General features: G+C 43.3%; 2 protein-coding genes across 2 annotated transcripts; one reads left to right on the top strand and one right to left on the bottom strand.

Moving 5' to 3' along the window:
• Window positions 1-3,937: 3,937 nt before the first annotated feature.
• Window positions 3,938-5,112, top strand: LOC128743332 (survival motor neuron protein). The gene is made up of 2 exons (XM_053839886.1): window positions 3,938-4,062; window positions 4,128-5,112. Exons 1-2 carry the CDS (start codon window positions 4,039-4,041, stop codon window positions 4,947-4,949), a joined length of 846 nt encoding a protein of 281 aa, XP_053695861.1. The 5' UTR covers window positions 3,938-4,038; the 3' UTR covers window positions 4,950-5,112.
• Window positions 5,113-5,182: 70 nt separating this feature from the next.
• LOC128743928 (katanin p60 ATPase-containing subunit A-like 2) lies at window positions 5,183-15,552 on the bottom strand. The gene is made up of 4 exons (XM_053840632.1): window positions 15,541-15,552; window positions 14,887-15,473; window positions 5,482-6,209; window positions 5,183-5,331 (listed from the first exon to the last, which is right to left on the bottom strand). Exons 1-4 carry the CDS (start codon window positions 15,550-15,552, stop codon window positions 5,183-5,185), a joined length of 1,476 nt encoding a protein of 491 aa, XP_053696607.1.
• Window positions 15,553-23,856: the final 8,304 nt, after the last annotated feature.

Consider the following 23,856-nt stretch of genomic DNA (forward strand, 5'->3'; position numbering starts at 1 on the left):
TCGTCAGAGGTAAGTTTGACACAGTATTATCAAGTCGCTTGCAAGGAGCTCTAAACACCTCCATGTTATGGCGCTCACAAGAGGGACTTAATGTAAACCCCACCAAAACAGTCGTTATACCATTCACTAGGCGAAGGAAACATACCATTACTCCCCCTATACTGAATGGTGTCAGACTGGGCTTCAGTAATGAAGTCAAACACCTCGGAAAAATTCTCGATAAAAAACTGAACTAGGCTGCCCACCAAGATTATGCTGTTAAGAAAGCAACTTCGGCTATCTGGGCATGCAGGTCACTGTTTGGCAAAACCTGGGGATTGAAACCTCAACTAGCCTTATTCTGGTCATATACTACTATTGCACGGCCTAGGATAACCTATGCTGCAGTCGTATGGTGGCCAAAGGTGAATGAGGTGACAGCCCAAGCCAAACTAAACAAAGTTCAGCGCCTGGCCTATCTTACAGTTACCAGTGCCATGCGTACAACACCTACTACAGCCATGGAGGCAAAGCTATGCTTACTGCCTTTGCATCTTCATGTGAAGAAGGAAGCAGAGCTCGGCGCACTACGGTTGCAAAGGAGTAAAACCATACTCGAAGGTGACCAAATCGATCATCTTCGCATACTTCGGGAATTCAATCTGACACCCTTAGTAATTTCAATCTCTGACTGCATGGAAGCCAGGTCCAATATGGACGTTCCATATGAGGTGATTGAAACAGTTCGCTCAATGTGGAATAATGGAGGGCCAGATCTTCCATCTGGAACTATCTGTTTTTTTACAGATGGTTCAAAAATGGGGGCCTGCACAGGCTCCGGAGTCTACGGACCCGGCATCAGGGAAACTATCTCATTAGGAAAGTGGCCCACCGTTTTTCAAGCAGAAGTATATATGCGATATACATCTGTGCAACAATATGCTTGAAACGAAAGTACAGGCATGCGAAAATCGGTATCTTCACGGACAGCCAAGCACCACTACTGGCACTCAAGTCCGCCAAATGCGTGTCCAAATTAGTTTGGGAGTGCAGCACAGCATTGAGGGAACTCTCCCGCCAAAACAAAGTTTTATTACTTTGGGTTTACACAAAAAAAAATCTGACATAGCCTAACCGTAAGGAGTTTATTCAGGAAAAGAGGAATTACTTTCGGTTAAAAACTATTTTGGTTGAAATTAAGTATTCTTCTTCAGACAAAAAAATCAAATTGAAATAATAGAGTTAAAATTTTGGCCTCCCAGCCGGCATTGAGGTACGTTGTATGTTGGAATCTCGGCTGAGAGAGGTTGTTAAAGTCCATAAAACTGAGTCTCTTTGAGACGCGGCGAGGGTGCTGCAGAATAACTTATCCTGTATGATTTTCAACATCGCTCTTAAAGTCATCAGACGATCAGATATCGGAACGAGAGGTTAGATTCTCAGTAAAGGTAGCAAACTTCTTGGCTAAGCAGGTGACTTGGAGCCAGAAACTTTGCCATGACGAAGGCTATCTGTGCTCGTCTGAAAGCCTGGAAGGATTGTGCTTAAAATCAACGCGTCGAAGACCAAATACATACATGAATGATAGAGATTCAAATGGTCGCGGAAATGTCAGACCGAGCCAGGTGACAAAATTCTTATTTCGCGAAAAACGTGTTCAAAGTTTGCTGCTCTGTATGGTTTAGGTCAATTGTTCGAAATCATCTCATAACTCTGGATGTTTGCAACATTTATGTAGCTTGATTAGAGTAATTTGAATTCTTGAGAAAATTCGTTTGCTGTTATTAACCCATTTTTTTAAATTTTGCGACTTGGTCCGGTCTGATTTAACACTGACCAGATGAGACGAACGTGCCTTTTTCACGGACGGTAAATCGTTGACGGCGACGAACTAGAAGTGGTACACGAGCTCGTGGGATATGGGATCGCTGGTAACCGCGGACAACAATACAAATAAGAAGATCGAGCGGCATATTCAAGCAGGACAACGGGCCTACTTTAGCCTTCGCCAAACGCTGCCACCTTACATTAGCAACCTTACAAACCTGACAATGTGCAAACCCCCTATTAGACCGATAGACCATGCTCACGGAGGGCTCGACGGAGCACAATCTGAAAGTGAAGAGTAGCGGTAAACTACAGTGAACCGGACACGTCGTAAGGAAAACGGTTCTATACAACAACCCCACCGACACCGGCACAGAGCGACTCAACGTGCGAGATGGTTCGTCCAGGACTAAAGCGACATTTTTTATTTTTTAAGTAAGAAGCTGCGACTTCAGAGATGCGTGAAAAATGGGCGACGAGAAACCCAAGATCGAATTGAATGGAGCTTAAAACAGCTCGAACCACCCCGGCTCTAAGTTGACGACGCCGACGGGGCTCGTACAATCAGCCCCACACATTTTCCTGTGCTCTAAACGCTGGCTGTGAAATTTCATGCTTGAATATGTATAACAAATTTTCTCCTGGGGATGGTTTGACCAATATGGAGACTTTCCCAACCAACAATAAATTCGAAATGACTGTTACAGCGGTCGAAGAATGCAACATTGAGTGCTATGTATTTTAAGCGTTGATTACACTGGACGAGTTTGTAAGCTGCTAGTCAGCGATCCCACAAGCGGGCGAGTTAGCGTATGCGCGAATTATGATGATTACTGAAAATCGGCGAGTAAGCTGTAGCTGGTATGCGAGTGCTCTAGTGCTATAAAAGTAATAACTTAAAAAACCCCTCACAGAGTCGTTAGTCACTCTATTAGCGAATTCATAAATTAACCTGGCTCAGGTCGATTAGCACTCAGTTTTAATCGAAGTGCTGTCAAAGCGTTCATAAATTAACCGAGATTGCATCTCGGTTAAACTGACAGCATTCAGTTTGAAGCGCAGGTTAAAACTGTCTAGCATTACGGTTTACGGGTTAATCTGTCAAACTGCCCGTATCGTTCATAAATTTCTGATTCGAGTTAGCACGAACCCAGGTTAATTTATGAATTCGCTATATGATGTAGTAAGCAACTATTAGCGAATTCATAAATTAACCTGGCTCAGGTCGATTAACACTCAGTTTTAATCAAAGTGCTGTCAAAGCGTTCATAAATTAACCGAGATTGCATTTCGGTTAAACTGACAGCATTCAGTTTGAAGCGCAGGTTAAAACTGTCTATAGCATTACAGTTTATGGCTCGATCAGTCAAACTGCCCGTATCGTTCATAAATTTCGGGTTCGAGTTAGCACGAACCCAGGTTAATTTATGAATTCGCTATATGATGCCACACAGCTAATGTACTAGTCAGCAAACGCACACGCCATCGACAAGCTGTACTTACAGCATTCTGATAGTCAGCTAATGAGCATGACGACATTGGGCGAGTTTACGATCAGCTCACCAATTCGCTTGCTAGCAAGATGTACATTCGCATGGTGTCATCAATGCTTTAGACCAAGCTTTGGACAAACAGAGCATATTAACAAGCATTATCTACGAAAGCGTAATAAAAGTGCAATTCTCGGGTACTTTTTCATTTCGACGCATCTGCAAATGAGAAATTCTCTTCGTGTCTCCTCTCTTCCGCTGTTTACGTTGATACTAATGCATTTTGAGACATCAGTTTTGCATGAATCGGTTGCCGAAGTCACTAGCTAGCCAAATGTTTTGAAAATTTTGTTTTTAATGCATTAGTGTCGCCGTAAACAGCGGAAGAGAGGAGACACGAAGAGAATCTCTCATTTGCAGATACGTCGAAATGAAAAAGTACCCGAGAATTGAGGCTTTAGCTTGGGCTTTCTTTGAGTTACCCACGCGTTGAATGTTCTTTGAAGTGCCACGGAATTTGGCCGATGAGGCAAAGCAAAGTGCGGACTCGGACTATGAACGCGCTCCGTTTTGTTTTGCTTTTTTAAACGCTATTAAAGCTGTCAACCGCGCATCATCGCAGCGAACGCCGAAAATAATCTTTTTTCTTTCATTTGCGTGAGGATTGTGAAGAATATTCTTGCTTTGTTGTTAATTTTCTGCAAAAAATTATACTAAACCGTATCAAACCACAGCCATCCAAATGAACGCAGCGTGCGTTAAACCGGTAAGCAAATCACAATAGATCCCACATCGTAAATATTGTAATATTTTCCCATTTTTCATTTGCAGAACTCCAGTAGTTCCGAAAGTGAGCATTCAAATGACGAAATCTGGGACGACACCCTTATTATACGCAAATACGATGAATCGCTGGCAATGGTCAAGGAAGAGGTCGCTAAGCGTTTGGCCATGAAAACAAACAAAAAGATGGCAACTAAAGTTGCCGTTTGTAACGGGCAACCGGCCGCCACTGCTGAAAACGATGAAAGTGGTGCGGTAAAACATGAGCCCTCAGGAGAAGGAACATCCGCTGCGGAGAAAGGAACGAGTGAGTTGGATGAAAAGGCTGTGTTTAAACCCGGCGAATATTATCGTGCCACGTATGACGATGGCGTTGATTACGAGATTAAAATTTTGGCCGTAAAGGAAGGCGATGCTTTGATTCGCTACATCGGCTACAACAATGAACAAACGGTTCCGGTAGAAAATCTGGTTCCATCGTGGGGTCGTAAAGCGCGCCGCAAGCAACGTGAGGATGCAGCGGAACTCGCTGCACTTGAAGACCAACAACAGCAGATGGAGATTAGCGACGACGAGGAAAAGCTCACAAAGAAAGCTAGCAAAATTCGCATCAACTACAGTCCAAGCTTTCGGATGCCGAAAGCGGGACCGGCTGCGATGCCGCCCGCCGGCTACAGTGCCGGGCCGATGGGCATGGGAGCTTCCTTCATGGTACCACCGCCACCACCGATGCCTCCGATGCTGGAGGACGAAGACGATCTCGAGTCGGAAAATCTCTCGGCCATGCTCATGTCATGGTACATGAGTGGCTACTACACAGGACTCTACCACGGACAGAAGATGTCGCAAAAGCGAGCCAGACCGTCTTAGTTTGACCGGTTTTCGGGTTCACTTTTTGTTGAGGTATTTTTGACTTATATTACTTTTAGTTGATAAGGATCCTTTTTTTCTCGTTCGTAAAATCAGTTGGATTCAAAATGAAATTTACTTCTTTGCAATCAGGAATTTGAATATTTTAAGTTCCGGAAATTTAACAACTAAGAGATAATAAAATCACATTTGTTTATAAAAAAAATGGAGCCGGCTTTTCCCCTTGTTGCCCTTTAAGAACTGTTACCGTACTTTCGATTCCATTCGTGGTGTTTTTCAATTATTCCTAGCGAAGCCGGCTGAATTTTGCTGAGTGCTGTTTTGAATTGTACGAATTTAACTACATTCGGCCTTGTCGAAGAGGTTGACGCCGATTGTGATCCTAAAACGGAAATGTGTTTCGTAAGTTGATTAGGAGAGATTAGATAAGTAACCCCTTGGCATTGTTTGCTGATTGGATTCATACTCTGAGCTCTACTACGGAAGTATGAGGTCATATTTGAGTTATTAAATGCAGGTTTAATCGACTTACCTTTGTTTTGTCCAATCTGATCGCGTATTACCATCATCGACGCTTCTTTGCAGACTATCCTAATCTCATCTCCAGTGAAATGTTTCGTCGTACTATCTAGTTCATCCATCTGTGTTAGGCCCCAATCACTGGACTCTGGCAGTAATTCGTTAATAATCGCCCTTCGACCTGCAACATCTGGCAAATCTATTAGAATTTTTTTCTCAAACCGTCTCAAGAAGGCGGGATCTATTTCCCACGGAATATTGGTGCTTGCCAGCAAAAATACTCTTTCATCATCGGCACCACTATCTAATCCATCTATCAACGAGAGGAACTCATTCTTGAATCGTTTGGAAGCCTCATGCTCTCCGACCGAATCCCTTCGGGAAGCTAACCCGTCGAATTCGTCGATAAATATTATCGAAGGTGCGTAGAATTTAGCCACATCGTACAGTACACGAATCAGCTTTTCAGACTCCCCGCGCCACTTCGATATCAACGTCGCTGCAGTGGCATTGAAAAATGTAATCGAGCCACGGGTTTCCGAACAGAGCGTTCGGGCCAGCAGGGTTTTACCTGTTCCCGGGGGACCGTGCAGCAGCACACAGCGCCACGGTTTCGTTAGACCTACGAACAGTTGCGGGTACTGCAGCGGGGTGACGACACTCTCTTTTAGCAGTTTGATTGCTGAATCCAGGCCTTTTATCTGGTCCCAGCGCTGCTGAAGGTCTTTTTTGATAAGATCTCTGAAAATAAATGGTCAATCATTAGTTAAAAAAAAATCGTAAGTGGTCGGAAACGAAGATTTCTGGGCGTTACAAAATTGATTTACAAGTGTTCATACAGTAAATCTATATTCTTAATTGCTCCTTCATTAGAGTTATGATGAAAAAATCTTAGCTTATTATGCAGAACAGTATCATTTTTTTTATCAATCAGTTATTGTAGCATTGATCGACATAATCTTTCCGTAAGACGAAATGTAGGCTATGATAATCTTAACAAACACGAACTGACGAACGCAATTTATACACATAATCGTAGAAAAATAATAAATAATCACCGTCCCGTAGTCCTCTAAGGTAGCAATTCCAATCAGGGATGCCACATATAATTCTGTGTTTTTTGTTGGAAAAATCTGACAATCTGTACAGCGAGGAAAAATATCTGTGCAAAAATCTGTCCAATGCAAAACAATGAGAGTGAAAGAGATAGATAGTCATTTTGCAGACTAGCTCCGTCTCTTTCACTCTCATGTATAAGCTCAAAAATCTGTTTAATCTGTGTAATTTGGCGAAAATCTGTATTCTATGCATACAGATTCTGTACAGGCGATTTCTTTCAAATATCTGTTAAACACAGAATAATCTGTGCATGTGGCAACCCTGATTCCAATTAGTATTAGAGGACTCGATTTATCTGTGAATTTCAAACCAAGTTATACATTTAACTTATGTGGTTGGTTCTGTTTCGAACAGTGGTTTCCGTACAACTAAGTCTTTGACAATACGTCGCCAATTTTCCAGAAGTCGCAGGACGCCTTCGACCTGGTTGAGCTATTTCGCCCATTGAGCACTGCTGTTTCAGGTTTTACTGAGGTTTCTGAACATAACAGGATTCACTGAACTATCGTCCTTCATCTTTACGACGTATCTGGCCCATCGTACCTTCCTAACCAGCTGTGTTTAGGACGGAATTCTCCCAAAGCAACACCTGCAGCTCGTGACTCATACATCTCCGCAACACTCGACATACAATCTTCAAAATCATCCGAAGACAATACCTTACGGCGTTGTGTAGGACTCGCAAAGCGCTAACTTGCGCCAACCTACCACTCTCCTGCTGTACCTTTCCTCTAAACCATCCGGAACCAACATTCGGAATTACTTCGGGATGGAGGAAACGCCTAAGCATTCCACATATGCAGGCTTCTTTCTGTCCTATTTGTCACCTAAGTCCAAGGCTACCTATACCTGAACTACATGTTCAAGCCTCTGAAACCTTGTGAAAACTCACAGGCTTTTTCCTCAGTTACAGTACAAACGGGGCAGAAGAGTGACCCTACTCTTCAACAAGGCCCACAAATATGTAAGTACTAGTAGCTTCCCTAATGCATCGAGCAGGCAGGTAGGCCTGTATGACGAGGGACCTCCTGATAATTTCCTCGGTTATGGTAGTACTACCAATCTTTGAACGTTTGATTTGTCTGGAAATTTGCAAGCTTCAAGGTATTTCCAAAATGTCTCTCTAAACACTCTAAACATATCAGAGCATGTTTAGGTCGCTATTTACAGTGCCTGGTTAGGTATCCCGTCATTTGTTTGACCGTACGGGGTCAAAGGCCACGTCAGTGGAAATACCCCCTCCACGATAACTCTTAGCTTCTGTGGGCAGGCTCCCTGCGGAGTCGATACGCCCTTCATCTTATTCATCGCCGCCTGAGGGATTTTCATCCGCAACGCGGCACAGCTTTTCAGCAATATATGGGAAACCGCAGCTTTTCCGGTGGACTGGATGCAAGGAATATTGGTCAAAGTCCATAAGAAAGGAGACCTAACTGAATGCGGTAACTGGCGTGGCATCACGTTGCTCTGTATTACTCTCAAAGTACTCTGTAAGGTAATCCTCAACCGGATCCAGGAAAAGATCGACGCTACTCTCCGGCGACAGCTAGCTGGATTCCGTGCTGGCCGATCATGTGTAGACCATATCACAACGCTCCGCATTATATTGGAGCAGATCAACGAATTCTCTCTTCTGCTGGTGTTCGTTGATTTCGAAAAGGCGTTCGACCGACTCAATCACGAAAACATCTGAGGCGCACTTAGACGTAGAGCAGTTCCAGATAAGCTAGTCCATCTCATCGAGGCTCAGTACGAGGCGTTCTCGTGCAAAGTTTTGCACGACGGCGTCTTGTCCGACCCCATAAGGGTTACTGCTGGCGTGAGACAGGGCTGCATTTTATCACCGCTTCTGTTTCTCATCGTTATGGATGAGATATTAGTTGGAGCAATTAACAGTAGACCAAATCGAGAATTGCCTTGGAATCCTCTAACGATGGAGCAGCTAAATGACCTCGACCTAGCCGACGACATTGTCTTGCTCGCACAACGCCGAAACGATATGCAGAGCAAGTTAGATGACCTCTCCGAGAGCTTCCAGGCAGCAGATCTCACAGTCAATGTAGCATAACTAAGTCTATGGTAATGAATACTGACATTCCCATCAACTTCACAGTAGCGGGACAACAAGTTGAACAGGCTTTCAGTATCTCGGTAGTCAGACAACGCCCGATGGTGGTACCAAGACTGATGTAGCCACACGAATCAGGAAGACCAGGGGTGCCTTTGCAGGTCTGCGAAACATTTGGCGCTGAAACCACATCACTGTACATTCGAAAATCCGAATTTTCAATTCTATCGTTAAATACGGTGTTCTGTATGCCTGCGAAACGTGGTGCGTCTCAGTGGAGACAGCGCAAAAACTGCAGGTATTTATTAACTGGTGCCTGCGATACACTATTCGTGCCTGGTGGCCTGACAACTGGGCATCCGGGCTGTAGACGAGAACCTGTCCTGGCGACATGATTTCATCCTTTGTTCTGCCGGATCGGCGCATACATAACTAAGTAAGTAAGCGGCACAACTCCTAGGAAAACAATTTTTTGTAACGCACGCCTACCATCTTTGTTGAGCACCAACCTGACTACTCCAAATTCTACCCGACAGGCCCTTTGCATACACCTTCTCACATACACCCACGGCATGTGGACTTATTCCACCAGTATACAGAGCAACGACCGTTCGTTTGCTGCACGTTCCTAAGCATAGTTGTGTCACGTGCTCTCGTTAGGACTTTAGTCAGCTCACTAGCAGCAGCAGCGCTCCCTCGAAAAGGTCTTTATCGAAGGCCTTCCACCTCTAACCGGTTGACCGTAACCCTCATGTTGATGGGTTCAATCAGTGGACGCCCTCTAGACTATGTTAGCCAATAAAGTTTGGCTGCAGAAGGTGATATCAAAGATAGATTGTAGTACTCATCTGCAGAAGGTATTACCAGAACCGTCGTTTGCTAGACTTATGTCCACCTCGGATAAAGCTTCCAGTTAGCTTTGCCCCTATGATGCCTACAACCCCACTCGTCTGCCCAGGCATTGAAGTCGCTTTCAACGACTACCGGCTTAGGTTCCGTTTGCTCATCAGCAAGCTTATCTAGCATCCGGTTGAACTGCTTCGGTGTCCACCTAGATGGAGACACGTACTCTTCTTGGTCGTTTGGTACCAGCTTTTGTAGGGGCTATCTGGCCATGACAACTATCGCTGCCATTTTACCCTTGTCCGTTTCCCAGTTACCATTGTCGCGAGGATGGGCCTGCGATAATGGCAATACAGTAGGATTTCGAATTTGGCATGGTTCGATTTTGGCATGCCTCGATTTTGGCAACAAAACTATTCGTTTTTGGCAACACAAAATATTTTACTTCCAAAAATATGCTTAAATATCAGTCAGTTTCCGCATACATACTATAAAGGACGAAAATTGCCCTAAGTGTGTTCATGAAAAAAAGTTTGCGGTTTCGAACAATAATATTTTTATTGCCGTAGGACTACGTCTTACCGCAGGTCGTCAAAAACTTACTTGCACCGCACGGATAGCTCTTGGCGGATTTTGTAAACATAAAAAGGTTGCAATCGTTGATTAATAACATTTTGTCAATTTCTAACGCACTTACATTCAAATTTTTCATATCAAAAAAGGGTTTCGATTTTGGCAACATAGGCGATACGCATCTGTTGCCAATTTCGAAATCCAACTGTATTGCGCATCGTTTCGGCTGCCGATTGCTAAAGCAACTACTGCGCCGTGTCCGCAGTGGTTGAGGTTAATTTGCGTTACCTCCACTTAGTTTCCTAGCTGCTCTTTTATGCCGCGCACATTAGTCCGCCAGTGGCATGTTTATTGTCTGCTTCTGCCTTACAGAGTAGGTATCTGGGTGGTTTGGTGCATCTCCGACAGGCCACCCTTACCAACTTCCGGCATTTTCCTTGGTCTAGCCTCCGGACACTCCTCAAGCATTCAAGCAGTAATGTAATAGTACGCTGCCAACACAGCAATCCGGGCCCTGTATTTGGCGGTTTGGAAGGATGGCTTCCAGCCTGCTATCCCAGGCAAGAACTCGTGCATTCACAACTTTTCCAACCTTCATGTTTTTCCAAATTTCAGTGAGAACACTTCGATACAGCTAATTCCATCTTGCTCTCGGTTTGATCAACATTCCCGCACTCCTTCGTCCTCAAGCCTGCCGACCCCGGGTCACAGGCTTACTGGTGGACAGCTGAAATTGCGGAACTCCGCAGAGCGTGCTTTCGTGCGAGGAAAATTATGCAAAGAGCTCGGTCGGACGAAGGTAGGGCTGAATGTCGAGTAGCACTTGTTACTGCACGCGCAGCGCTTAAGAGTGCGATAAAAGTTAGTAAACGAGCCTGCTTTGAAAGGTTATGTGCTATTGCTAATGCGAACCCGTGGGGTGATGCCTACAGGGTCGTAATGGCAAAGACCAAGGGCGTGATGGCGCCCGCAGAGCGATCGTCAGAGATGCTGGAGCGAATCATCGAGGACCTTTTTCCGCGCCACGAGCCAAGGCCCTGGCCTCAAGCCACTGAGTCGTCCCACGGCCGACGTTGCAGTATCTCAGACCATAGCGTAGGATGGTCGGCCTCCATGCCGAACATCCAAAGTAACGTGGGCGACGGCGGCTTAGAGGTTGGGGAGGAAGCGACGGTTACGAATGAGGAACTCGTTGAGATCGCTAAATCCCTAAAGGTGAGCAAGGCACCGGAACCAGACGGAATCCCGAATTTGGCCATTAAAGCGGCTATTTTGGAGACTCCCGAATTATTCGGAGCAGTAATGATTAGATGCCTGGAAGATGGCCACTTCCCAGACAGATGGAAGCGACAGATCCTGGTCCTTTTGCCGAACCCGGGAAAACCTCCGGGTGTCCCCTCGTCATATAGGCCGATCTGTCTACTCGATACTGCCACCAAGGTGCTGGAGAGGGTTATCCTTAACAGACTCGTACAGTACACGGAGGGTACAAACGGTCTGTCAAGGAACCAATTAGGCTTCCGTAAAGGCAAATCTACGGTGGATGCCATCTTGTCTGTCACTAAGACGGCCGAGGTGGCAATCCAGCGTAAAAGGACGGGTATCCGCTATTGCGCAGTTGTCACGCTCGACGTGAGAAATGCGTTTAATAGCGCTAGTTGGGACTCCATGGCTAACTCGCTTCGGAACGTCCAAGTGCAGGTGTCGCTGTACAGGATTCTGGAAAATTATTTTCAGAATCGGGTGCTATGCTACAACACGGAGGAGGGTCAGAAGTCTGTTCCAATCACCGCAGGGGTTCCGCAAGGTTCCATACTGGGCCCGGTGTTGTGGAACGCCATGTATGACGAGGTGTTGAAGCTAAAGTTCCCGGTAGGGGTTGTGATTATCGGCTTTGCGGACCACATCACCTTGGAAGTCTACGGTGAATCTATCAGAGAGGTTGAGTTGACGGTTGCCCACTCTATAAATATTGTCGAAGATTGGATGCGCTCCAGGAAATTGGAGCTAGCGCATCATAAAACGGAGGTTATCGTGGTGAATAACCGCAAGTCAGTGCAGCAAGTAAATATCAGCGTCGGGGACTGCACTATTTCGTCAACGCGGTTCTTAAAACTCCTGGGAGTCATGGTCGACGACAAGCTCAAGTTCGGGAGCCACGTCGACTATGCCTGCAAGAAGGCTTCCACAGCTATTTCGGCATTGTCTCGTATGATGTCTAATAGCTCTGCGGTATATGGCAGCAAGCGTAGGCTTTTAGCCAACGTGGTACAGTCCATACTTAGGTATGGCGGACCGGTATGGTCATCGGCGTTAGGAACCAAAACCTGCCTAGGTAAGCTGGAAGCTGGATAGGTAAGTACCTATCGTCTCATGTGCTTGAGAGTGGCAAGTGCGTATCGCACAGTTTCATATGACGCAATCTGCGTCTTAGCGGGTATGATGGCTATTAGCATCATCATCAGTAAGGAATTATTCCGGAAGTGTCCGGGTGGGTCGACAGGCGCCACGGCGAAGTCAACTTCCACCTGACACAGATTCTGTCAGGGCATGGTTGTTTTAGACAGTATCTGCACAAGTTCGGGCATGCGGAGTCCCCTGCGTGTCCCGAATGCGTGGATGTTGAAGAAACTGCAGAACATGTTTTCTTTATATGCCCTCGTTTCGTGGACGCAAGAAACAACATGCAGGCAGTGAGCGGACAGGACACAACGCCGGACAACTTATTCCAAAGGATGTGTTCTAGCTCGGACGTCTGGGAAGCGGTCAATGCGGCTGCTACCCAGATTGTAGTTGAGCTACAAAACCGCTGGAGAGCCGATCAACGGTGAGTAAATAGCCTAACTACCACAGTCCAGTAGTTATCTAAGAGGGTGCGTTAAGCACAATAGCCCCTCCCTGAAGTAATAACGATAAGGTAGTGCCAGGGAGGATTTAGGCTGGAGACTCGAGTAGGGTTTTAATGGGTCTGGCTCCTCACGCTCCATTAGGGGGTCGGGATACCAAACCCCATTCCCTGAGTTGTCTTCTCAGGTGTCTGATAGTACTGTCTGATAGTACGTATCTATACGACGCGTACGTTTTTACCAAGGAGTGGCTCGATGATCGCGAGCGTGATCTCCTGTTGCTCATTACGAGGACGTTGACATATTTGAAGTCGACTTTCGTAAATGTTTATGATGCTGTTACTGCTTTCAACCGTAAATTGCTTTGCTGTTTCTCCAAGATAGTATCCCTGTTCAGACCTCCGAAAAAACACCTTAGTCTAGTGCGCGGTTGAGGTATCTAAGACGGCAATGTTAAAAAATGCTATAAATCGATGCCTAGTCTACTTTGCCCACCTCGCTCCTCAATACCCATACTATCTCCAATTACAGTCACTGGCGATGAAGACCAGCGCATTTAGCTATAAGAGTGACTTTTGCACTGCCAGGAGGCTTCATCGGGGAAATATAGAATTTAGACTGACTTCGCAGCCAGCTGTTAGAGTGCAGAACAATTGCAGGGTCAGTTGCTACGATTCTATTGACTCTAACAGCCTCTCCCAGCTCAGCGACATGGATGATGGTATGCAAATTGAAGTGATATACACAAATACGAAAGCTGCTTTTAATACAGTGGACCATGAAGTATTTATACGCCACATTTCGGCGTCTCGGCTTCACAGATAGGCTTTGTGATTGGCTGAAATCTTACTTAACAAACCGATAACTATACGTAAAAATAGAATCGACTAAATCGACAACGTCTGCAGTGCAAGGCTCCTTAAGTAAGTAGTTTAGGACCATTTCTATTCGCTCTTCTTCAACAATGTCAATGTCAATGACGAATAAATAATTTTAAATTACATATGAGGTCATAGGTAATTAATGCTTAACCCCCTAGTTCCCAAGTTTTTTCTAAGTTTTCGAGAATAATTTAACTTTCGTAAGCAATAACTCTTTCAAAATAACGTTATAAATCAAACTATATATTTAAATGGACAGATTAAACTATAATGAGAAGGTATGAGTCTATATTAATATATAAAAATGAAGTACAGTTGAATTTCGAATTTGACATGCCTAGATTTTGGCAACAAAACTATTCGTTTTTGGCAACACAAGATATTTCACTTCCAAAAATATTCTTAAATATCAATCAATTTCCGCATACATGCTTTAAATAACGAAAAAATGATGCCCTTAGTATTTTCACGAAAAAAAGTTATGTGGTTTCGAACAATAATATTTTTATTGCCGTAGGACTACGTCTTACGTTAGGGTAACTTATTTGCACCGGACGGATAGTTCTTGTCGGACTTTTTAAACATCATATGGTTGCAATCATTAATTGATGATATTTAGTCAATTTCTAAAGCATTTACATTAAAATTTTTCATATCGAAAAAGGGTCTCGATTTTGGTACGGTTTCGATTTTGGCAACATACGCGACACACATTTGTTGCCAAATTCGAAATCCTACTGTATCAGGGTTTTATAGTGATTTAAAGAGAAGCCTCCCAGTTGACTTCGAGGTATGACGCTGGCCTAATAAGCCAGTCGTCGTATGTTCGAATCTCGGCTGGGAGTGGCTGTTAGAGTCAATAGGATCGTAGCAACTGGCCCTGCAATTGTCCTGTACTCTAACAGCTGGCTGCGAAGTCTGTCGTATAAAAACAGACGGTCAAGGTTCGATAACGGAATTTAGTACCTAGGCTTGAATTTTTGCTCCTAACCCGCCAATTGGCAGGCTTGGGCACTAGAGGATTAAATTTTCTGTCGAATTCTTCGAATTCGAGTTGTTAACATAAATGTTTAAGCCTAAATCGGTACCTGCAAACTACATCCGCAAGCTCCTTCCATTCACTCGAGTAATTTTCATGCAGCCTGATGAATGGTTTTACAGACGGAATCGCTACGGCAGCCGTTGGATTTCCATTATCCGTCGTTTTTCCAAATACCGGTTGTGTATCGCAACCCTTACCCGGTGAAGTTGCACTCGGCTGATTACCCAGCTGGGAAACGATCAAATTCGTTTGCAATCCCTTGATGTCCGTGTCCGCTTCCGATTCCGCACGCGGTGACAAAGCTAGCGGCTTGACGGTCGTCACTTGTGGCCGCTTTCGGCAGCTCCCCGATTGTTTCCGCTGCGGCATTACCGGCACCGAAGATGGTTGCGCCACGTAGGATTCATTTCGTTTGACCACTTTCGGTTGCTTTCCAAACTTCAGCAGATAGTAGCTGCAGTATTCCTGGTAGATTGTGTCCAGATCGATGTTGTCGCACACTTCAAACTCCTCCGTTAGGTGTGTTTCCTCCAACAGAGTTTGACGAGATTGGTCTAGACCCATGATGGAGAAATAGTTGGCTACCAGGTAGAGAATGTTTCGGCGGCGTTCGTACAGTGAGCGTTTGTCTTGCTAAAAGATTAAAAAGTGCCGGTTAAAAATACATAATCTTAATAAAATATTACGTTAAGTTTCATACCTCAAACGACATATCTGAAGTGAAAAATCTTTAAAGATGTCACCGGTACTGTATAGGTACTGCTCCGCAGTAGATAGACAATAATTTCCTAAAATAAACAATCCTATCGATAATAAAGAAAATTATGTCCTATTCGCGTGTTGACGAACAGTAAACGCGGCCTACTGTTGTGTTGTCAACGGAATGCGTGACCGGGTGTTGTGTAGACATAGGAACCAGGTATGGCAACGGGTGCGCGTTGTTTGGTTCGTTACACGATAAACCTCGTTTCAATTAGGAATCTTACGTAATGATAGTCGATTGAACGCCTATCGAAGAGCTTATTGCAATTAAGATTTTACTTCCTAGATACCTACCTATTAGGTTTTTTTCTAAATTTAAAAGTAATGATTCGATAAAAGCAATTTTTCCAATCATTTTAAAACAATTAAATTTATGAGATTTCACCTGTACAGTTTTCAAACTATTGGAAGAATATATACCTAAAATTTCAATTTCAGCTGTTTACTAACTAGGTAGTAGATCTAAAAAAACTTCATTAGCTGCCCGGGTGACGCTCAGCTGGTCAATCGAGGCTAGATATTTTCTGATTGAACCGCAAATTGTACCATGATTGAGGATCATATCAGTCGAAATCTTTGGACGGGGCACATTTTATGGTTCATATAACTTTACCGCGGCGCCTTAGAAGCGAGGATTGCGCTCAATACGCCAGGTGATAATGTACAATTATAGTGACACTGCTTTACAACAACTGATTGTCAGCGGATGAGCATGACCAGATAAGTCGTTCCTTACAAATATAAATTGAACAAATTTTGCCTTACGATGATTGAGTTACCTTCCGGTTTTCCCGCAAGTGACCAGTGGAGTGTGCGTTAAGAATAGTTACAAGTTTCAAGGAGCTAGACAGGTAGGTACGGTGATTTGACGGTACAAACTGATAGAAAAGTGCAAACTGCATTACAAATTTGGGACTGCGATAATACACAGTGTCCATTTGTATCAATAGTTTTTCGTGTGACGTAACAGGATGATCTGTTTAAGTAAAACTCGTATGAGATAAATCAACGTCGGAGTCCCGAACACTTAAGCTGTTAATTTTATGTCATTAAGCAGTTTATCATCTTGAAAATTTATTTGAAAAAGTTTTGTGTGGAACATTTGCAGAGCTAGTTATAACATACAATACTGCTGAATGAAAATTGCTAAATCTTGAATTTACGTTTACGGTGCTATGAGCCTACTACCCCGTTGTTGATAGTTTTCCAAGATTTTCTACTCCAGAGTTTTGCTCGCGAGTTCTGGCTTGCACTCAGATTTATTCGTGTCCTGAAATGTACATTCGTCACTATTTTCACGAAAACGGATAGAACCACTCACTCACCATTCACAATACATAAATTTTAAGATCCTAGGAGCCCAGATACCTAAAATCAAAAAGGTTAATAATCCAAACGTCCAAAATGGGAAGAATTGAAGATTCCAAACGGATAAGAGTTCAAATGTTAAGTCCCAAATATCGAAGAGCCCCAAAGGCCAAGAGTGCAAGAGTTTCAAAGGCCAAAAATTCAACATTCCAAAACAGAAAGAATTCAAAAGTTCATAAGTTCTTAATCCCCAAAGTCCAAAAGAGTCCAAAAGAATAAGAATGTAAGCCCAAAAGGGTAAAAATTGCAAAAGTAGAAAATATTAGAACCAGCAATGTGAAAAGTCAAATGACCAAGAATCCAAAAGTTTCAATAGGGAATCTAACAGTCGAAAGAAGGAGAAACCGACAGTTTGGAAGGGCAAGAATATAAGTGTTCAAAAAGGCAAGAATCCACCAGTGTGAAAGGTCAAAAATTCTAGAGTCCTAGAATCCAAGAGGCCAAGAATACAGGAGCTCGAGAAGCCAAGAAAAAAAGAGTCCAAAAGGGCAAATACCGAAGAGTTTAAATACCCAAGGAAATAGTTCAAAAGACTGAGACTTCAAGCGTGTAAGTGTCCGTAAAGCCATAAATCCGAGAGGCTAAATATTTTGAGAAACCAAAAAATAAGAGTCCAAGATTCCAAAGGAACAATATTATAAGAGTACAAAAGACCAAGAATCCAAGAGATCATATGCCGAGATTTCAAGAGTGTTAAGACGAGAATCTAATAAGTCCAAACAAGAATCAAAAAAGCGAACAATCCGAGAGTCCAAGAGATTAAGAATCCAAATCTCAATCAGCCAACCATGAGCTATCCTGGTACGCCTGATCCTCAACCTGCTCACTCCAATCCTTCCTGCCCTTCCATGCTGCTGTAGATGGTTTAACCTTTCTAAGTTTCACATCCCGAGCTTCATACCACTTCGCTCTCCATGCTTGTTCCCGAACCTTTCTGCACCATCGAATCCTGTCCACTGGTGGAATCTTGTCAGTTCGCTTTCTCTTCCTTTGTTGGTCATCGGACCAGCTTCGGTATTTCCTGGGACTCCGGTATAACCTGGTATCCAACACAGTACACCATCCTTTCGTACCATTTCTATATGAGTCGCTCTGATCCAAGGATGGTTGGTAATATTCCCTTGAAATGCTGAGACGCAGCTTGCTGAATCCGTGAAAATGACTGTTCTGACCGACTCACACTTGACTCTAGAGAAAAACAATCGCTTTGGCCTCCGTAGAAAAGACATCGATTGTTGATTTCATCGACTTTGGCAAAGCCCACTCGACCATCTTCTTCTTATTGTATTTTTCTTGTTCTAAAGCCGCGAAGAGTACTCTAGCGTTACTGGGGGCTTCACCGACTTCGAATTGACCTTTAACCAACCAATCTGCTATCAGCACTGTGAAGTTCCAGTTGCTGCAGATTGGTACTGAGAACTGGTACTGGTACTGATACTGGTACTGAGGTTCCAACGGTGGTAACTTTATGTCGGTAAGATTCGCAAAAGTGGTCTCACCCCGTATGGTTATCCGCCATGCTTCATCTAAATTGGTTAGTGCTTTTATCTTCTCCAGCTTGGATGATTTAGCAATGAGTTTCTGGCATGCCAACGGCTGGAAAGCACAGAGTGCTAACACCGGACTGGTTCGGAAGGCTTCGGAAGTTATTCGCTGGATGTCATTGTAAACTGGTTCTAATATTTTGCAAACAATATTCTTGTTTCTTGACAATGCCCCATCCATGTAAAATCATCGGAAGGATAGTAGCCATGGCAATATACTTCAACGTCTTCCTCGCTCCTCCTGGAATGCTCTGTCCTAGCGTTCGCAGGAATTGTATTCGTTTCTTGCACTTCCTCCAGACCATCTTGGCGTGGTTTCGAATCGGAAAGTTTTAGTTAGCGTTACTCCTAAGACTCGAGGATACTCTTCCCGTCCAGATGGATTTTCTGGAGTTTCTTGTGCTTCTTTTTTCGACAAATGTGCAGGGATTAGATTTTTCCGAGGCAATAGAAAACCCGATCTTGGCCACCCAAATAAATACACTTTGCACAGCCTTTTGGAGCACCCTCCTAACAGCCTTGGCATTCAGGCCGGGTACGAGTAGAATTATGTCGCCTGCGTGGACAAATATTTTCGCTCCATTTGGAATCCTGAAGAAGATAGAGTTCATACCCAAGTAATAATTTGGGTTTTATTATGCGTTTATGATAGTTTTTATGACCAAAGTTGGTCACGAAAACCGCAATAAGGGAGTAATAAAACTTACTTTGGTACCGATAACGAAGACAGTCGCTGCCATGTGGAACGCCGTTGGTTTGTTCCATTCGGTCCCATTCAACCATCCCATTCAACCTGGTCGGGTCATCTAGTAAGTTGGGTCTCTCTATTCCTAAAGGCCATCATACACGTACGAACGTGTTGGCCGAAAATATTGGTGAATTCATGTTTGGTCAACACTCTCGTCTGTGTATGAGCGCCGCAAAGTCGCTCGACCTGAATGATCCGCCAACATTTTATTCGTTTCCAACCCAACATATGCATACGTGTATGGGGCCCTTAAGGCCGATGAAGGTCTAGAAGAGAGCAGATTCACTGCACGGTCTTCCGGTATTCTTGCGACGTGATCGACCCATCGTACTCTCCCAAATTTCGACAACTGTACTTTGAGAATCATTCCAAGTAGTGCCTGCAGTGCATGGTTCATACGGCTACGCCACTCTTCGCTTTCCGTTTCCGTCTATTCGCAACAATACACAACAATCAAAACACTCAGATAAACGTGATGGGAAAGTGGCAAGTGGTTAATTTTCTCACACTCGTACTCGTTCTAATGAACACGCCGGCATAAGCATTCCTTTCGGACTCCCGCTCTTGTTTATTCATGCACTGCAACGACTTTTGCGAGTATGTATTTAGCTAACAGCCACGGTCGTCGCTCTTGCAAGTTATATTGCAGCCTGAGTAACTGATACCGATCACTCGCGAGGACTCGCACTCCCACCCGCGTGTAGAATCGAGGGTGTAAGATGAAGAAGAAAACAAAAAGTAATGCAAAATCTGTGTGCCGCTAGCTGGCTGCTCACGAGTTGTTTGCCTCGTGAGTGGTTATGCAGAAAGACGCTACGAGGTAGGTAGTAAAATGTTTGCACACAGCAACGCCGGCTGTTTTCCGTTTGTTCTGGGGACGCCATTTTGAGAATTTGCGTGGAGCGACAAATTGGCTAGCGCCGGCCCCGGCAGCCTGTCTCCCATAAGCGGTTGATCAACGTCAGAAAAAGCGTTTTCGTCTTGAACGGCAGGTGCTCACTGCCGATCGGGTTTCACGGCTGATTGGGTTATCGACGTCGACTGGGTTCCCAGAGTAAGATGGTTCATCCAAATCCAAAGATTGGTACACTTTGTCGAAAACAGTTTACAATGGTGTCGGCAACTTCATTTGAAACTTCTCGCACTACCCCATCCACAAGGAGAGTTGGAGAAGAGCCCGAAGAATTTTTACTTAGTTTGCGGACATTTCGCAAGATAAGTTTGATTGTTATTACTACTAGGATTGAACTATTGAATAAACTCCTCCCACGAACTGCGTTTTGCCTCCGGGATAATTTTTCTGAAATTATTCCGAGCCAATTGAAACGCCTTCAATTGCTTCGGTTTTTCTCAGCATTTTTCTTCGTAGCTTAACCGCCTACTTCAATTCTGGTTTCCACCAGCTGACCAATTTTCTTCCCAATCTTGCACTTGTTTGCGGAATAAACTCAATTGCACTGGACCTAACCACTTCCATAAAACTACCCATATCGGCTACGTGGTTTGGAGGAGTAGGGCAACGCCTTTACCAGTTGATCTGTAAACGGTATATGCGAGTCAGCTGCCAGAGATATGATCCGTCCTTCGGTCCATACTATCTTCAAAGCTTCCTCAGTTCGTGAGATCGAAAAGCCACTATTTTCTTTTTGATTGGTATTGGATTTGCTCCTCCCTCCCCTACCAGCGAAATTTCGATTGAATGCGCTACTCCTAGTCTGCATTCAATGACCATTCCAGTCTTTACGCCAGTTCCATCGAAACAATAGTTAGGTGGATTCCAGTAATTGGATTTCATCTAGTTCCTTCTGCAGGGTTTAACACTACCAGATTGTTATCAACGTCAAACGACAGGACCGCCTTTCCTATATAGTCCGCTTTGTAAGATTCCCAAGCTTCGGGATGAGCATTCAAATCTCCCTTTAGAATTATGGGATGAACACTTCTATTGAATAAAGTGAAGAGGGTGTTGGTCAAGTTTTCGATGAGGCAATCAGGGGGCAGATAAAATGACACTAGAGTTGCTGGACATGGTTATCGAATTGCGGCAGCCAAGGCCGGTATGGATGGGACAAGAGTTATTTGTACCGTAGCAATTTCTGTACGCAAGGCAAGAGAAACACCACTAAATGCACTGTTTACAGGATCAGCACGGTTGGACCAGGTATAGCGTTCTTTCAGGAAAAGTCCCAGGGAAGATTTGTCCTAACTACAAGTCCTTTATAATGCAATCACAATGGGTGGGTTTTAGTACACTAATATTAACAGTTTATTTGTATTGTTTTGCAAGGCGTTAATGTTCCATTGTAGGGACAGTGAACGATTAGATTATGATTTGATATCACTAGCATTAGGGGTATTAGAGATTTCCGATTCAGTCATAGAGAGATCAGAGCCTTTGATATTTCGTTGGTGCTGGAGTTGGCCCATGATCAATTGCGTTGGAAGCAACTTATGAATTTTTTCCCTTTTTTGTCAATCTGATGTGATCTGAATGTGATATTTTTAGTTTTGAACGTAAAAGGTGTTCATAAAATGTGCAATCGTCATCCTGCGTTCGAAAGACAGTTTGTATCGGTATTTCTAATATAATAGTCTAGTGTAGGGTAACCAGACGTCCCGGAATTTGGCGGATTGGCCCGAATTTAGATGGCTTGTCACGGATTACCAAGCGTCCCAGAAAGTGTCACACATAGATTAATGTTTCTATCGTGCCAATTGAATGTTAAAACACTCAGAGAACCGCTACAGGTGATTTCTTAGTGCTTTTCAAGAAGTTCTCTATTTAAGTGGAATTGAAACAAGTGCATTCAACTGAAAAATGTATGTAATTTTGTATTATTTGCCTCTAAATAAATTTGTTGTTTCATGCTTAGAACATTTAGCAATGCGGTACGTTCGAATGCGTGTATGTTTTAACCATTCTTTGATTCGAAACACTTGCTAAGGATGAAACGTAGGTAGGGTATGTTGCTGCTTCGTCGTAATTGCCTATTCCCGTCCTATCCAACACAAATTATTAAAAATATCAGCTTTTTTATGACACACAATGCAAAACTAGTTATTCCCTAATATTTTAGTTTGTTGTCTATCATACGCGATCAATCAAACTAAGCTGAGATCTATTTAAATACTTTTTATCATTAAAGAAGACCTACCAGCCAAATTTCCTACGTTTTTTCGTGCGACGAATAAGAAAATGTCGACTAATCGTTTTAATTTCCGTCATTCCTTAATGAAAATAACTCACGCAAGGCATTGTCGTTATTCTACAGCCAGGAAAACTTGCCTGACCTGCAGAAATTTTGCAGAATAACATTTGTCATGCCGTCCTACACAAATACATGCGCGTTAGCTTCGTTTATTGTTGTGATTTTTAGTTCGGACGATGAAAAATTTTGATGGACGGATTTTAAAGCAGTATGACGAATTTAAGAAATAAAGTCAGTTGCGTAATTTGAACAATGTGCTTTAATAACCCCTTTTCATTGATTTTAAAGTTCACGGATCGGAAGGTGAGTGTGTTTTAGTCAAATCAGTACAAGAACTTTTGGAGTATTCATTAAATCCATCCAACAAATGATGAAAATCAAAATGGCTTTACTTACTACGACGGGAATTAGAAATAAACCCTAATTGTGTTATATTCCATGAAAAAAAAAATTAAAAATACCTTTCATAGATATTTCTAAGAAATTCTTCACAAAAAGTTTATTGTTGATAATGTTGACGCTCATCAGCCGACACACACCTTCTTTAGTCACGGTTGTCCAAGCCTACAGATACATGTCCTTGTCTTGGTTTCTAAATATTTTTCAATTTTCTAAATAAATATTCGTTTCTAATGTATCAAAACTTTGAAAACTCTTCTATAAGGTCCCTAATTCACCAGTATCAAAAAATCTATTTATTTAAAGTCTTGCGCTTTGAAGTCTTTTGTCTTTGACAAAGGAACTTGTGTTTTGCGATATTCGGATGTTGTTAAATCAGATATCAGAAATCAATATCAGATTGCAGCACGATTCATTGGGCAACGCTCAGGAAATCTGCCCGGTGTTTGATAAGAAAAGTCGGCCGATTTCCTGACCCATTGCAAGATATGAAAGAACGATTAGATATTTGTATTATTTATAATTTTTGCAAATTATTGAATAGTCGTCTCGATTCGCCAATCGAGATTACTGTTTCGCAATCAGGTCATTGCTATTTCAAAAGGTAGGAAATTGAGAATTAAAAGCTACGAAGAAAGTTGTTTCCACAATCCAAAGATATATGTACGTATTTGATAATGTTTTCGGTACGAATGTTCCAGTGGCTAAATATACCAATAATAAGTGCGACTCTTATATAATACTGCAAAAAAAAGAATTTGTGCCCAGATAATTGAATTCAAATCCATTATCGCACCCCCATTTCTGTTTTTGATAATCTCACCGAACTTAGTTTCCACCCCAAGTGTATCAATTTACGTAATTCAATCGTGATTAATTGGCATGCAATTTCTCGATAGCGCGATACCCAATAATCACTCGGGGCGGACTATCGAGGTCCGGTCTTATCGGTACCTATCTACACACATTGAACCCGGTTTTGTTAT

The sequence above is a fragment of the Sabethes cyaneus genome, chromosome 3 (assembly GCF_943734655.1).
Source record: "Sabethes cyaneus chromosome 3, idSabCyanKW18_F2, whole genome shotgun sequence".
In the NCBI taxonomy this organism is placed as follows: Eukaryota; Metazoa; Arthropoda; class Insecta; order Diptera; family Culicidae; genus Sabethes; species Sabethes cyaneus.

Coding starts and splice junctions, on each gene's coding strand:
- LOC128743332 (XM_053839886.1), top strand. CDS start 4,039: ATGAACGCAGCGTGCGTTAAACCG. Junction 4,063..4,127: donor ACGCAGCGTGCGTTAAACCG/GTAAGCAAATCA, acceptor TTTCATTTGCAG/AACTCCAGTAGTTCCGAAAG.
- LOC128743928 (XM_053840632.1), bottom strand. Junction 6,210..14,886: donor CTTGCGGATGTAGTTTGCAG/GTACCGATTTAG, acceptor ATTTATTTTCAG/AGATCTTATCAAAAAAGACC. Junction 5,332..5,481: donor TCAGATTGGACAAAACAAAG/GTAAGTCGATTA, acceptor TTTCCGTTTTAG/GATCACAATCGGCGTCAACC.